The sequence below is a fragment of the Oncorhynchus gorbuscha genome, linkage group LG09 (assembly GCF_021184085.1).
Source record: "Oncorhynchus gorbuscha isolate QuinsamMale2020 ecotype Even-year linkage group LG09, OgorEven_v1.0, whole genome shotgun sequence".
NCBI lineage: Eukaryota > Metazoa > Chordata > Actinopteri > Salmoniformes > Salmonidae > Oncorhynchus > Oncorhynchus gorbuscha.
Window position 1 is genome coordinate 43853842 of NC_060181.1, and position 15529 is coordinate 43869370.

The following is a 15529-nucleotide window of genomic DNA, read 5'->3' on the forward strand; positions in this document are numbered from 1 at the left end:
TGGTGGAATTGTTGTGGTATATTTTTGAACACCCGAAGAATTTTTTGAGCAAAATAATAAATATCTTAAGTCTGTTTTAAAGTTTTTTTTTTATCAACATTTTATTAAAAGTTTTATAGTGTAAGCTTTTGCATCAGCTAGCTATGTTGAACGCAATTTATTGAATTGTTTGGAAAATGTTTCAAAGGACAATCTGAAACAATACATCTTTGCAATATGTTGTATATCTTTCATTGACATTTTATTGAAGGTCCCTATTTTTTTATTTGTATAAATGTATTTGAGCGCAAAAACTCAAACTGCATAGACAGTCATATGATAGTGGATATTGTGACGTCAGATGAATGAAGTCTTAGCCAAGATGGCGGCTGCTGGAGGAGAGCCCTCTACCCAGAGTGGTCCGGATGATTTGTTCAATCATTTCTACACAGAGGTAAGATACATTTAGGAAATACATCTTCCTCAGTGTGTTGATATGTAACCTAGCATTATCAATTTGGCAAATACCGATAATTCGTCCCCTGGACCTGCATTTATGAGGCATACAAACATCTGCTAGCTAAAAAGCTAGAGGGGCTAAAGTTAGCTAACGTTAACTGGGCTAGCTAGCTCGCATAACACGGTGTGTGTACGTGCTAGCTAGCTAGCTAAGCTAAGCTACCAAGTGCTAACGCTAACCGAGTAGTGTTGTTGATTCGCCACTACACTTCTCTGTGATCATGACACGCATATAGTTTGTTACGCGGCTATTCTATCAGTGTAGAGGAATTTTGTTTCCCATTTAAACGGTGGTGAAATGGTTGAGTATTTGATCTGTTTTGTGCTCTTGCTAGCCAGCACAGCAGATTTGACCCTCTTTACAGCTAGCTGCACTAGGTTGGACAGGCTTCCTGTGTAGATTAAGATATATGACTAGGAAAATATACCCCAATCCAGGGATGAGAAATACGTTGTATAGTACTCCGAATTGTCCCATTATGCCAACTGTTACACCAAGAAGATTGAAAGACTACTCGTTTTTACGAATCATTCAATCTTCACGGTGTAACTCACTATTTTAGGAGTAAAACACATTTCTCATCCCTGGATGGAGTTTCATTTTCTGAGCCATATCTCGCACCAGCTCTGGGGTGTTTTAATCTAGACAGGAAGCCTTTCTGACCTTAGTGCAGCTGTAAGCAAGCGGGTTGGATCTCTGGCATGAATGTAAACATGCTCAGTTCCATCTTATCCAACCTTCCCCAAGTGGACATATGACTCATGACAGATAATGCTATGCCAGCTGGCCAGTGAAAGGGATCAAGATGATGTAAATATCCATTTGCTTGCTAATATGACCATGACTGAACTTCTGTGACCCTAACTAATATGGCATGTCTCTGTTCAACAGGTTAAGCAGATAGAGAAAAGAGACTCTGTGCTAACCTCGAAGCAGCAAATAGACAGGCTGCTCAGACCTGGGTCATCCTACTTCAATTTAAACCCGTTTGAGGTAAGTGGCTAGTTCCTGTCACATGCAGCTGTAGTTGATCTATTATTATTGTGAAAGGTTGTTGTGTATAACTGCATTGAAGTGTCCTTAGTACAACACCAGCAACCTCATTAAGAGGTTCAAGCCTCTTGCCATAATGGCTTAGGTGTTGTGCTGACAGGTGCATCGTAGCAGGTTTCAACCCATTTGAGATACTTGTTGAAGGTGCTGCATTAGTGTCAGAAGTTAAATGGTAACTTTGTGTGACTGTTGTATTTGGGCGAGATGGTAAACTGCAAGAGTGTGTTTCTCAAAGGAAAAGGGGTAGTGTACCATTTTTTTAACTAGGCAAGTCTGTTGAAAACAACTTATTTACAATGATGGCCTACCAAAAGGCCTCCTGTGGGGACAGGAGCTGGGATAATATATATATATTATGAGACTAAAGGCACATCGTGACAATAGAGACACAACACTACATGAAGAGAGACCTAAAACAACAACAGAGCATGGCAGCAACACATGACAACACAGCATAGTAGCAACACTACACCTTATTTATAAAAGATTTGCCTAACACTTATTTTTCTTAACTGCGTTGTTGGTTAAGGGCTTGTAAGTAAGCATTTCACTGTAAGGTCTACACCTGTTGTATTCGGTGCATGTGACAAATAAAATTTGATTTGATGTGTGTGCTTTGGGGACCTTTTAACAGAATGTGACTGGCAGAATGGGTGTTAAATGTGGAGGATGAGGGCTGCGGTAGGTATCACAGATAGGGGGGAGTGAGGTCTAGGGGAGTTTTTTTAAATGTATTTTTATTTAAGGATCAACCAGTGGGTCTTGCAACATCCTTTGTACAACACTGGCAACTTTGTCTAGCTGTTTGAATCACTTGAGGTAAATACAGATCTGTGTTGCTTAAGCTATGCAGTGTAAACTTTGCTTCCAGTGAAATGCCTCATTTGAATTTCAGGTGTTACAAATTGATCCAGAGGCAACAGATGAGGAGTTGAAGAAGCGGTTCAGAGCGGTAGGTATACTACATATCTGACAGTAGGTTCCGGAGGGTCCGGTCTTAGACCTACCGGTTCCAACACAGCTTCCAGGTCATAACACAGTTGAACAGCTAACCCCAGCTTTCCACCTGCACATACTGTACCTGCTAGTCATCCACACCCTATTAAAATACTATTTGCACTGACTCTTGACACACCCATTCACACTTTCATACATACACACTTTCACTCACTGCCATCATTGCTGTTATTTAATTGTACTGCTCACTTTATCTACAGTAAATAACTGTCACATTGAAAGTACATTCCATAGTAAATACTGTAAATTCTATAGTTTTATATTTCCCACCATATCTTTATAGCTGATATTCTTAATAGTGAAACGGCCACACCCATTTGCAATATTACAACAACAAAGAAGTTACTGCAAACAACGAACACTGTTTTTTTTCACCCTCTGACATCATTGCATGCTTGAAGAAAGTAGAGCCCGACTGATATAGGTTTTTGAAATCCGATACCAATTTTAGGGAGGCAAAGGTCACCGATTTATTTATATGTACAGTTGAAGTCGTACGTTTACATACACTTAGGTTGGAGTCATTCAAACTCGTTTTTCAACCACTCCACACATTTCTTGTTAACAAAAACTATAGTTTTGGCAAGTCTGTTAGGACGTCTACTTTGTGCATGACACAAGTCATTTTTGAATCAATTGTTTACAGGCAGATTATTTCACTTATAATTCACTGTATCACAATTCCAGTGGGTCAAAAGTTTACATATACTAAGTTGACTGTGCCTTTAAACAGCTTGGAAAATTCCATAAAATTATGGCATGGCTTTAGAAGCTTCTGATAGGCTAATTGACATCATTTGAGTCAATTGGAGGTGTACCTGTGGATGTATTTCAAGGCCTACCTTCAAACTCAGCGCCTCTTTGCTTGACATCATGGGAAAATCAAAAGAAATCAGCCAAGACCACAAGTCTTGGGAGCAATTTCCAAATGCCTGAAGGTACCACGTTCATCTGTACAAACAATAGTATGCAAGTATAAACACCACGCAGCCGTCATACCGCTCAGGAAAGAGACGCGTTCAGTCTCCAAGAGATGAACGTACTGTGGTGCGAACAGTGCAAATCAATCCCAGAACAACAGCAAAGGACCTTGTGAAGATGCTGGAGGAAACGGGTACAAAAGTATCTATATCCACAGTAAAATTAGTCCTATATCGACAACCTGAATGGCTACTCAGCAAGGAAGAAGCCACTGCTTCAAAACCGCCATAAAAAAGCCAGTCTACGGTTTGCAACTGCACATGGGGGAAAAGATCGTACTTTTTGGAGAAATGTCCTCTGGCCTGATGAAACAAAAATAGAACTGTTTGGCCACAATGACCATTGTTTGGAGGAAAAGAGGAATGCTTGCAAGGCGAAGAACACCATCCCAACCGTGAAGCACGGGGGTGGCAGCATCATGTTGTGAGGGTGCTTTGCTGCAGGAGGGACTGGTGCACTTCACAAAATGGATGGCATCGTGAGGATCAAAAATGAACATCTCAAGTAATCATTCAGGAAGTTAAAGCTTGGTCGCAAATGGGTCTTCCAAATGGACAATGACCCCAAGTAAAGTTGTGGCAAAATGGCTTAAGGACAACAAAGTTGAGGTATTTGAGTGGCCATCACAAAGCCCTGATTTCAAACCTTTAGAAAATCTGTGGACAGAACTGAAAATGCATGTGCGAGCAAGGAGGCCTTTACAACCCTGACTCAGTTACACCAGCTCTGTCAGGAGGAATGGGCCAAAATTCACCCAACTTATTGTGGACGGCTACCTGAAACGTTTGACCCAAGTTAAACAATTAAGGCAATGCTACCAAATACTAATTGAGTGTATGTAAACTTCTGACCCACTGGGAATGTGGTAAAAGCTGAAATAAATCATTCTCCCTACTATTATTCTGACATTTCACATTCTTAAAATAAAGTGGTGACCCTAACTGACCTAAGACAGGACATTTTTACTTGGATTAAATGTCAGGAATTGTGAGTAGCTGAGTAAGTGTATTTGGCTAAGGTGTATGTAAACTTGAAAAACATACCTTTTTTATAACACAATTGACGCTCCAGAAGATTAACAGATACTCTAAATGTTGATTTCTTAACTAAGTATTTAAATTAACATTTATTTATGAACATTCTATTTGTGGTTTACATGATAACCATCAAAAAGCAACTATCTTCTATAAGTATGAAAGTAAATACAAAAGTGGTTAATTTTCCCTTCTTAGACAAATCTTTAAGTTGTACCTATCTACTGCAGTGGGTAAGAATCCATAAGTGTTTGTGCTGAAGCACCACAAGCATATGAATAAACAATAAGGGCTGAATGAATTAAACTCAGTCTCAAAGTAAATCTGAAACTGCACTGTTCATAACCTATACAGAAACTTGCAGTTTGTAATGTCACCACTAGATTTAATTTGTATTGAGTAGATTCACTACAGTGCTTTACAAAGGTCATGTAAAGAAACACTTTTTTTAAAATATTTGTTTTATTGAACTAGGTAATCAGAACAAATTCATATTTTCAATGACGGCCAAACCCTAACCCGGACGACGCTGGGCTAATTGTGCACCACCCTATGTTACTCCCAATCATGGCCGGTTGTGATACAGCCTGGAATCGAACCAGGCTCTGTAGTGACACCTCTAGCACTGAGATGCATTCCTTTATGGCAACCTTGCAATGAGAGGGTTGTCACTAGCTACAAAGTCATAACCCCTGCCTATTTCTACAATTTCTCTTAACCTCACTGCTAACCTTATGGCTAACCCTAACCTTAAATTAAGACCAAAAAGCAACATTTTGTTTTCCTACATTTTTTTGTGACATTGTGACAGTGGAAACCCAATGAGAGCTTGTTATGAAAAGCACATGCTAGCTCTTTATTAGGACAATGTTTTCTTACTGAAACCATAACGTAAATGACTAATTCAATACAAAATTCCATTGGCTGTATATTTCAACTGCAAATGGCATCCGCTGATGACTGAACATTCATGCAGTAAAAGAGTTACTGCATTGGTTTTAGTAACACGTTCTAATTTAGCTAGCTAACTAACAACAATCTTATCTCATCATGAATGCAAGCACATCACCTGAATGATTGATCTGCGCCAATTATCTTGCTTTTTGCAGAAAAATAAATAAATAAACCCACTGACATAATGGAGCCCAGACAGTAATGTATCAAAATGAGGGGAAAAAATCCAGAAAATCACATTGTAGGATTTTTAATGAATCTATTTGCAAATTATGGTGGGAAATAAACTTTTGTTATTGACCAAGTACTTATTTTCCACCATAATTTGCAAATAAATTCATTAATAATATAATAATATAATATATGCCATTTAGCAGACGCTTTTATCCAAAGCGACTTACAGTCATGTGTGCATACATTCTACGTATGGGTGGTCCCGGGGATCGAACCCACTACCCTGGCGTTACAAGCGCCATGCTCTACCAACTGAGCTACAGAAGGACCATACGATGTGATTTTCTGGAATTTTTATTTCTAATTTTGTCTGTCATAGTTGAAGTGTACCTATGATGAAAATTACAGGCCTCATCTTTTTAAGTGGGAGAACTTGCACAATTGGTGGCTGACTAAATACTTTTTTGCCTCACCGTATATGCTGTCAAAAAGGCGGAATTCTGCAATATAGACTGGAGTAACAGCAACCTAATTTGGTTGACAATGAACAGCGCCACCATGCTACTCTTATTTTATTTTTTATTTTTTTTATAAGCAGATAACTTTCTCAGGAGGGATTTTGTCCCACTCCTCTGCAGATCATCTCCAAGTCATTAAGGTTTTGAGGCTGACGTTTGGCAACTCGAACCTTCAGCTCCCTCCACAGATTTTCTACGGGATTAAGGTCTGGAGACTGGCTAGGCCTCACATCTCCCTCCTGAGATGTGTGCAAACCTTGTGGCCAACTACAAGAAACGTCTGACTTCTGTGATTTCCAACAAGGGTTTTGCCACCAAGTACTAAGTCAGGTTTTGCAGAGGGGTCAAATACTTATTTCCCTTATTAAAATGCAAATCAATTTATAACATTTCTGACGTGTTTTTCTGGATTTTTGTTGTTATTCTGTCTCTCTCACTGTTCAAATAAACCTACCATTAAAATTCTAGACTGATCATTTCTTTGTCAGTGGGCAAACGTACCAAATCAGCAGGGGATCAAATACTTTTTTCCTTTATTGGAAGTAATAATAATAATATATGCCATTTAGCAGACGCTTTTATCCAAAGCGACTTACAGTCATGCGTGCATACATTCTACGTATGGGTGGTCCCGGGGATCGAACCCACTAGTGATGAGGATAGGGCTGCTTGCTTGGTATAGAGCACTTTTGATTTACTTATTCAAAAAAGGCTAATAGCCCACTGTTCCTAGGCCGTCACTGTAAATAATCATTTGTTCTTAACTGCCCAGTTAAATAAAAATCAATAAGGCCTACTCTTCTCACCTCGTGTTTTAGGGCAGAATTATGTTCCAACGAGCAATACACAGAGCACCCCCTAGGGAAACGAACGACTGCAAATTAGCAGATGTATTTGTCATTTCAATGTATATAATATCGCCGCTTTATCTGTGGAATAAAGACCGATGCAACTTTTTGTGAAGGGCTATCGGCCAATAAAATTGATTTATTGGTCAGACTCTACATAGAAGAGCACTACGTATTGCAATTTTCTTTACTATTCTGCTCGCACTCCTCAGCTCTGCAACAATAAAGGTGGTGGGGCGGCAGTGGCGCTGTTTCCGCACACTGCAGATTCCATCTTTAATGTTCTACTGCCTTATTTGTATTGCACCACTTATTGCCTTGTTATTATTTTGAGTTCATGTTTCACTGCACTGTTGAGAGAGAGCTCGCAACTAAAGCATATCACTGCACCGTTTACCAGTAGTGTAAAGTCCTTTAGTTAAAATACTTTAAAGTACTACTTCTCTAGTTTTTTGGGGGTACCTGTACTTTGCTATTTTATATTTTTGACAACTTTTACTTGGGGCGAGCATTGGGCCAGTAATCGAAAGGTTGCTGGATCGAATCCACGAGTTGACAATGTAAACATCTGTCCTTCTGCCCCTGAACAAGGTAGTTAACCCACTGTTCCCTAGTAGGCCTTCATTGTAAATAAGAATTTGTTCTTACTGACTTGGTTAGTTAAATAAAGGTTCAATTACATGCATTTTAAAAATTATATATAATTTTACTTCACTACATTCCTAAAGAAAATATTGTGCTTTTTACTCCATACATTTTTCCTGTCACCAAAAAGTACTCGTTACATTTTGAATGCATAGCAGATCAGGAAAATTGTGAAATTCACTCTCGTATCAAGAGAACACCTGGTCATCCCTACTGCCTATGTTCTGGCGGACTCACTAAACACAAGTGCATCTTTTGTAACTAATGTCCGAGTGTTGGAATGTGACCCTGGCTATACATACATTTTAAAAACAAGAAAATTATGCTTTCTGGTTTGCATAATATACGAATTTGAAATGATTTATACTTAGTATATTTATTCAAATAAATGTACTTTTGGTAACTTAAGTATATTTAAAATCCAATACTTTTAGACTTTTACTCCAGTAGTATTTTACTGGGTGGCTTTTACTTGAGTAACTTTCGATCTATACTTTTACTCAAGTATGACAATTGGGTACTTTTCCCAACTGCCATTTACACCCCAATGTGTCCTGTGTATTTAACAAATACACTTTGATTTGATATTGTTGATTGTCACACTAATGAATGCCAACTAATTTCTCCTCCCATTTCAGTTGTCCATCTTGGTCCATCCAGACAAGAACCAGGATGATCCAGACAGAGCACAACTAGCCTTTGAAGGTAGAAATATTATCGCCGTTAACAGTATGTCTACATCAGTTAGACGAATACATTCAAAGAGATCTTAACAACCCCAGTCCCACTGTATTTCTAGCTGTGGACAAGGCATACAAAAACCTGCTGGACCCAGAACAGAAGAAGAGGGCAGTTGATGTGATCCAAGCAGGAAGGGAATATGTTGAGCATAATGTGAGTAACTAACCACCTGTCCCTGTGTTCACACGTCTCATAGGTACAGTCGCTTCCCAAATGGAACCCTATTCCCTATATTGTCCACTACTTTTGACCATGACCTATAGGGTTCTGTTCAAAAGTAATGCACTATAAAGGGAATAGGGTGCCATTTGGGACATAGATTCACTGTACAATTGTATTAATACAATACAGTTGAGTTCATATATTGCCACAGCATATGACACTTCAACTGCATCTTTTTTTTAAATTGCAACAGATGAAAGAGAAGAAGAAACAGCTGAAGAAGGATGGGAAGCCTCAATTCTTGGAGGAGGATGACCCAGAAATGGTATTGACAAGTGGTTAAATATAACTTGTAACAGATGTAAGGCTGTTTTTTGAGACTGGGCTTATTGTTATTTTACTAAGGATACCACTCTTTTCTTGATTGTCAGTTCAGACAGGCGGTGTACAAGCAGACTATGAAGCTGTTTGCAGAGCTTGAAATCAAGAGGAAGGAGCGTGAAGCCAAGGACATGCATGAAAGGTAATAGTGCCATTTCAGTCAACTTGCTATAGATTTTCAAGCCGGTTTTAAATCCAAACTTTAGCTAGGCCACTTGGTAACATTCCGCGTCGTCTTGGTAAGCGGCTCCAGTGTATATCTGGCCTTGTGTTTTATGTTATTGTCCTGCTGAAAGGTGAATTTGTTTCCTAGTGTGTTGGAAAGCAGACGGAACCAGATTTTCCTCTAGGATTTTGCCTGTGCTTATGTCTATTCTGGTTATTTTTATCCTAAAAAAAACTCCCTAGTCATTGCCGATGACAAGCATGCATGCAGCCGCCACCATGCTTCAAACTGTGAAGTGGTACTCAGTGGTTTTGGATTTGCCCCAAACATAACACTTTGTATTCAGAACGTAAAGTAATTATTTTTGCAGTTTTACTTTAGTGCCTTGTTGCAAACAGGATGCTTCCTTCTTTTCACTTAGAATTGTGGAGTAACTGTTGTTGATCCATCCATCCACAATTTTTGACCTATCACAGCCATTAAACTCTAACGGTTTTAAAGTCACCATTGGCCTCATGGTAAATCTCTGAGCAGTTTTCTTTTTCCTCTATGGCAACTGAGTTAGGAAGGACGCCTGTATCTTTGTAGTGACTGGGTGTATTGATACACCACCCAAAGTGTAATAACTTCACCATGCTCAAAGGGATATTCAATGTCTACTTTTATTTTACCCGTCTACAAATAGGTGCCCTTTGCAAGGCATTGGAAAACATTCCTGGTCTTTGTGGTTGAATCTGTTTGAAATTCGCTGCTCGACCGAGGGACCATACAATTATCTGTATGTGTGGGTGTAGTCATTTACATTTTATGTTAAACACTTATTGCACACAGTGAGTCCATGCAATTTATGTGACTTGTTAAGCACATGTTCACTCCTGAACTTATTTAGGTTTGCCATAACAAAGGGGTTGAATACTTATTGACTCAACACATTTCAGCTTTACCATTTTTTTATTAATTAAAAAATGGCTAAACATAATTCCACTCACATTATGGGGTATTGTGTGTAGGCCAGTGACACAAAAATGTAATCTAATTCATTTTAAATTCAAGTTGTGTAACAACAAAATGTGAAGAAATTCAAGGAGTGTGAATACTTTCTGAAGGCTGTATATTGTCCATGAAATACAGAACAGCACAGAAGACTCACAGCGTGTGCAGTTACATGCACACAATAATGGGATTGTTGTGGATAGTCAGATTTAATATAATAGCTCATTTAAAAACGTTTACATGCTTTACAAGAAGAACGATTTCCTTTATAATCCTATTTACGTGGACCCATCTGAAACCAGGCTACCTGGTGGCACTCTAACTGCAGAAAATCATTGGTGAAAATAAACAATCTACCGCAGTGAACACTTTTTTTGGGAGGCATATTTGATTCTGAGTTTGGACATGCTGTATAAAGTTTATGTGAACGACTTCTAAGACACATCCATTGTTGTTCCGAACACACTTCACTGGCACTGAAGGGGGAGGCTCGCTCGGCTGGCGCTAGCACATGCGCAGATCAAGTACACTGCTGGAAGACCGTTTGAAGGTGTTTAAATGTCCTAATAATTTGAAAGATCGATCAGAAAACCAGGTGTTTTATCGGTGTGTGCTTTAAACTTATGCAGAGTAAGGTGTTTTCAAGACTATTGCATAATCTGCCCACTGCCATAATCAATTCAATATTGAATTATTAGTGTTGCATGTAAACCTATTCAATGTTGGGCCTCCCGAGTTGCGCAGCGATCTAAGGCATCACTACGGATCTGGGTTCGATCCTGAGTGGGGCAGTGGTTTAAGGCGTCACTATAGACCTAGGTTCGATCCCAGGTTCTATCACAACCGGCCGTGCGTCGTCCAGGTTAAGGGAGGGTTTTGGCCGGGGCTTTTCTTGGCTCATCGTGCTCTAGCAACTCCTTGTGACGGGCCGGGCTTCTGCAGGCTGACCACGGTCGTCAGTTGAACAATGTTTCCTCCAACACATTGGTGTGGCTGGATTCTGGGTTAAGCAGCCGGGTGTTTATAAGTGCGGTTTGGCAGGTCATGTTTAGGAGGCTTGACCTTCGCCTTCCGATCCCATTGGGGAGTTGCAGCGATGACATGATTTAAATTGGGGAGGAAAACAATCATGCATAATGACAAAGAGAAGAAAAAAAATTTAATGTTTGCAAATGTATTTAAAAAAAATAAACATGCCTTATTTACATTAGTATTCAGACCCTTTGCTATGAGACATGAAATTGAGCTCAGGTGCATCCTGCTTCCTTGATGTTTCTACAACTTGATTTGGAGTCCACCTGTGGTAAGTTCAATTGATTGAACATGATTTGAAAAGGCACACCTGTCTATATAAGGTCCCACAGTTGACATTGAGAGCAAAAACCAAGCCATGAGGTCGAAGGAATTGTCCGTAGAGCTCCGAGACAGGATTGTGTCGAGGCACAGATCTGGGGGGGAGAAACGTTCTGCAGCATTGAAGGTCCCCAAGAAAACAGGCCCATTCTTAAATGGAATAATTTTGGAACCACCAAGACTCTCCCTGAAGCTGAGCAATTGGGGGGAGAAAGGCCTTGGTGAGGGAGGTCCACCAGGAGCCCAATGGTCACTCTGACAGCACTCCAGAGTTCCTCTGTAGAGATGGGAGACCCTTCCAGAAGGACAACCATCTCTGCAGCACTCCACCAATCAGGCCTTTATGGTAGAGTGGCCAGACTGAAACCACTCCTCAATAAAAGGCACAACCCGCTTGGAGTTTGCCAAAAGGCACCTAAAGGACTCTCGGACCAGGAGAAACAGGATTCTCTGGTCTGATGAAACCAAGATTGAACTTTGGCCTGAATGGCAAGCGTCACATCTGAAGGAACCCTGGTACCATCCCTACGGTGAAGCGTGGTGGTGGTAACATCATGCTGTGGGGATGTTTTTCAGCAGCAGGGACTGGGAGACTAGTCAAGATTGAGGGAAAGATGAACGGAGCAAAGTAAAGAGAGATCCTTGATGAAAACCTTCTCCAGAGCTCTTAGGAATCGACTGGGACGAAGGTTCACCAACAGGACAATGACCCTAAGCACACAGCCAAGACAACACAGGAGTGGCTTTGGGACAAGTCTCTGAAAGTTCATCCTTGAGCCAGAGCCCAGACTTCCACCTCATCGAACATCTCTGGAGAGACCTGAAAATAGCTGTGCAGCGATGCTCCCCATCCAACCTGACAGAGCTTGAGAGGATATGCAGAGAAAAATGTGAGAAACTTTTCAAATAGAGGTGTGCCCAGCTTGTAGCGCCATACCCAAGACTCCAGGCTGTATTCGCTGCCAAAGGTGCTTCAACAAAGTACTGAGTAAAGGGTCTGAATACTTATGTAAATGTAATATTTCTGTTTTTTTATGTTAAATATATTTGCAAACATTTCTAAAAACCTGTTTTTGCTTTGTTATGGGGTATTGTGTGTAAATATAGATTATTTTATTTTTTGAATAAGGCTGTAACATAACAAAGTGGAAAAAGTCAAGGGGTCTGAATACTTTCCAAATGCACTGTACATGGCCCTTAATGTCTTTGTGCTTGTCTTTTTGTGTCCTTAAGGAGGGAATATAATGGAATTCAATGTTTCATGTTTTCCTTTTCAGGAAAAGGGCAAGAGAGGAAGAGATTGAGACGGCAGAGAAAGCTAAGCGAGAGAGGGAATGGCAGAAAAACTTTGAGGTATGTTGAAAAAAGGTTATAAATACATTTCAGTAATTTTTGTGGGTGGTAATGTTTTGAGCTGAACTTTGATCCTCACCCAAAATAACATGGGATGAGGAGAGACCGAGTACCTACTGTTGAATAACTAGCTCTTCAGTTGTTTTAACTGATTCATGGGTATGGCGTTGCCACGAGCAGCAGGATGAACTGCAGATAGTTGTAGTTGTTTCAGAAGTCGTCCCCGATATTGCTGTTTACTTAGTGCATCGCTGACCTTATATTTTCACAAGGAAACAAGGGATGGGCGAGTGGACAGTTGGAGGAGTTTCCAGGCAGGCAAGAGCAAGGCTAAAAAAGAGAAGAAACCCCGGTCCTTCCTGAAGCCTCCTAAAGTCAAGATGGAGCAGAGAGAGTGACGTCTGTTGAGAAGTGAGGGTTAAGGATACTACCCGATTCTTTACCCTTTTCTAGAAGTGTATACTGGCACACTCCACGTGATGTTTTAAAAGCATATGAGTAGTGTGTAAGTGTTGCTGGAGGGAGTTTCCACCATTGTAAAAATTCCACCATAGCAAGCGTACACTTCGGGAGAAGGTTGGTGAAATCGAGACTCAGCCCAACATTCTTACTTACACTTGACAGTGCATCCAGCCTCCTGAGAAATGTAGTTTTGTGCTCGTTTATTTTTTATTTTTTATGTACATAATTGTGATCTGCAACCTCCATGGGACCATCACACTTACTGGCCTCAAAGTAGACAAGATGACAGGAAATCTTCCATTTCTGTATCCACCTTAGTTTGACTGGACTTTTTGTGCTGTGTTTTCTTTTTCTTTTCTTTTTTACCTTTAAATAAAAGCTTGTTTGTAACAAGCCAATTTTGTGGTCTACCAAGTATTGACTCCAAAACGAGGCAATCTAGTTGAGGGTAGAATAATGAAATCCTTAGCTAGCGACTGCCTTGTATTTGTCAATAGGTACAAGATGCTATAACATGTTAAGGAATTTTCCCCTTACTGTGAAACACAAGGAGAATATCCAGCCACTCTTGGAGGACAATGGGAGTAGTTTACTCCTCTATTCAGGCGCAGTGGTTGTAAAGTGAGGAAGAGTATCCCCCATATCTCGAAGTATCCCCATATCTCGAAGTATCCTGCCATCCAGATTATTTTTTTCCTTTATTTAACTAGGCAAGTCAGTTAAGAACAAATTCTTATTTTTATTGACTGCTTAGGAACAGTGGGTTAACTGCCTTGTTCAGGGGCAGAACAACAGATTTTTTTACCTTGTCAGCTCGGGGATTCGATCTTGCAACCTTTCGGTTACTAGTCCAACACTCTAACCACTGGGCTACCTGCTGCCCCGATGATTTGCTCATCACAATTTCAAACCCACAGTGAGTTGGGATTCCACTACACAGGAGCGTCCCAATTGGCACCCAATCCATATATAATGCACTACTTTTGACCAGAGCCATATGGGTCCCAGGGAAAATAAGTGCATTAAATAGCGAATGGGGTGTCATTTGGGACAGACAAGAAAATCCACTCCTATTCCCACGATGATACCCCCTCCCCTCTGACTTTGTTTTCTCCAATACATTAAAATATGTTACCCCAATTGAGCATTGGTCGTGATAATATACCTATCATCTAACCACTAGTAGTGTTCTTTAATTAGCAGTAGCATTGTGCATCCATATCAAATGTTTAATTGCAGCAGTGTTTCACTCAATCTACAGTACCATGGAAATTCGAAGCCTAGTCTGTGAGAGCTGTTTTTCTGTCCTTTGAACTGTAATCGTTATACTACAACAATAAAAATGTCCAAGATATTCTTAGGAGATAGTCAGGTCGTCTGTGTACGATCAAAGGCATTTGTCAGTTTGTTCTTGCCTGTAAGTGAAGCATGATGAGCCCACGTTTTTAGTCTTGTTCAACATGTTGTCTTTTAATAATCATTCATTGAAAATACATTCAATTACTCATTTGTCAAAGACAACTAAACTAAATTGTGACAGCAAAAAAATTATACAAATGTATATTTACTAAAAGTGCGTAAGTTGTAAGTAAATAAATTCAATGACAACTATCAAGTGTGCACATATAGGATACAACATGAGGATATTAAACTCATGGCAATACATATAGAAATGACTACCAAAGTGTTCTCTTCGGCTACAGAGGCATAAAGAAAAGATAAAGCTTTGAAATGCATCTTCACATTCCAGATTCTCTGGACACCCGCAATGTCGGAGTCCCCACACCACTAAAATATCATGTCTACTGTGTTAGCCAGCCAGCCAGCCACTCACAAAATATAGACTACCGGTTGTTGTCCATGGTGCTTAAATTGCGACATGTCTATGCTTCTGCATGTCTTATCGAGTCGATGTTAGGCTTTCTGTGGTCTAGAAGGAAAAAGAAACGCACACCGATTAAGTCGAGGTGCTGGGTGCCAGGGTATGTATAGCTTTGCTTTGGCTTATGGATAAATGTTTAATGGTAGGCCTATCTGGTCATAATGTTCTCAGTTTAAATATTTCTCAGTCTATAGCTTTGTAGCAAAGCTAACATTGTGTGACTGCTGGCTGGTTGTTCAGTAATTGAAAGTTGGAAATTCAAACATTGCAGATTGTAAAACAAATGTTCGATGCAACAGCATACTTGTCAGCT

General features: G+C 40.0%; 1 protein-coding gene across 1 annotated transcript; it reads left to right on the top strand.

The window, feature by feature from the left end:
- Nucleotides 1–246: 246 nt before the first annotated feature.
- On the top strand, nt 247–14697 carry LOC124043669 (dnaJ homolog subfamily C member 8-like). Its single transcript, XM_046362493.1, has 9 exons — nt 247–433; nt 1391–1492; nt 2448–2504; nt 8362–8428; nt 8523–8617; nt 8880–8951; nt 9058–9149; nt 12797–12872; nt 13145–14697. The coding sequence occupies exons 1-9, from the start codon at nt 341–343 to the stop codon at nt 13268–13270; spliced, it is 780 nt and encodes a 259-aa protein (XP_046218449.1). The 5' UTR covers nt 247–340; the 3' UTR covers nt 13271–14697.
- Nucleotides 14698–15529: the final 832 nt, after the last annotated feature.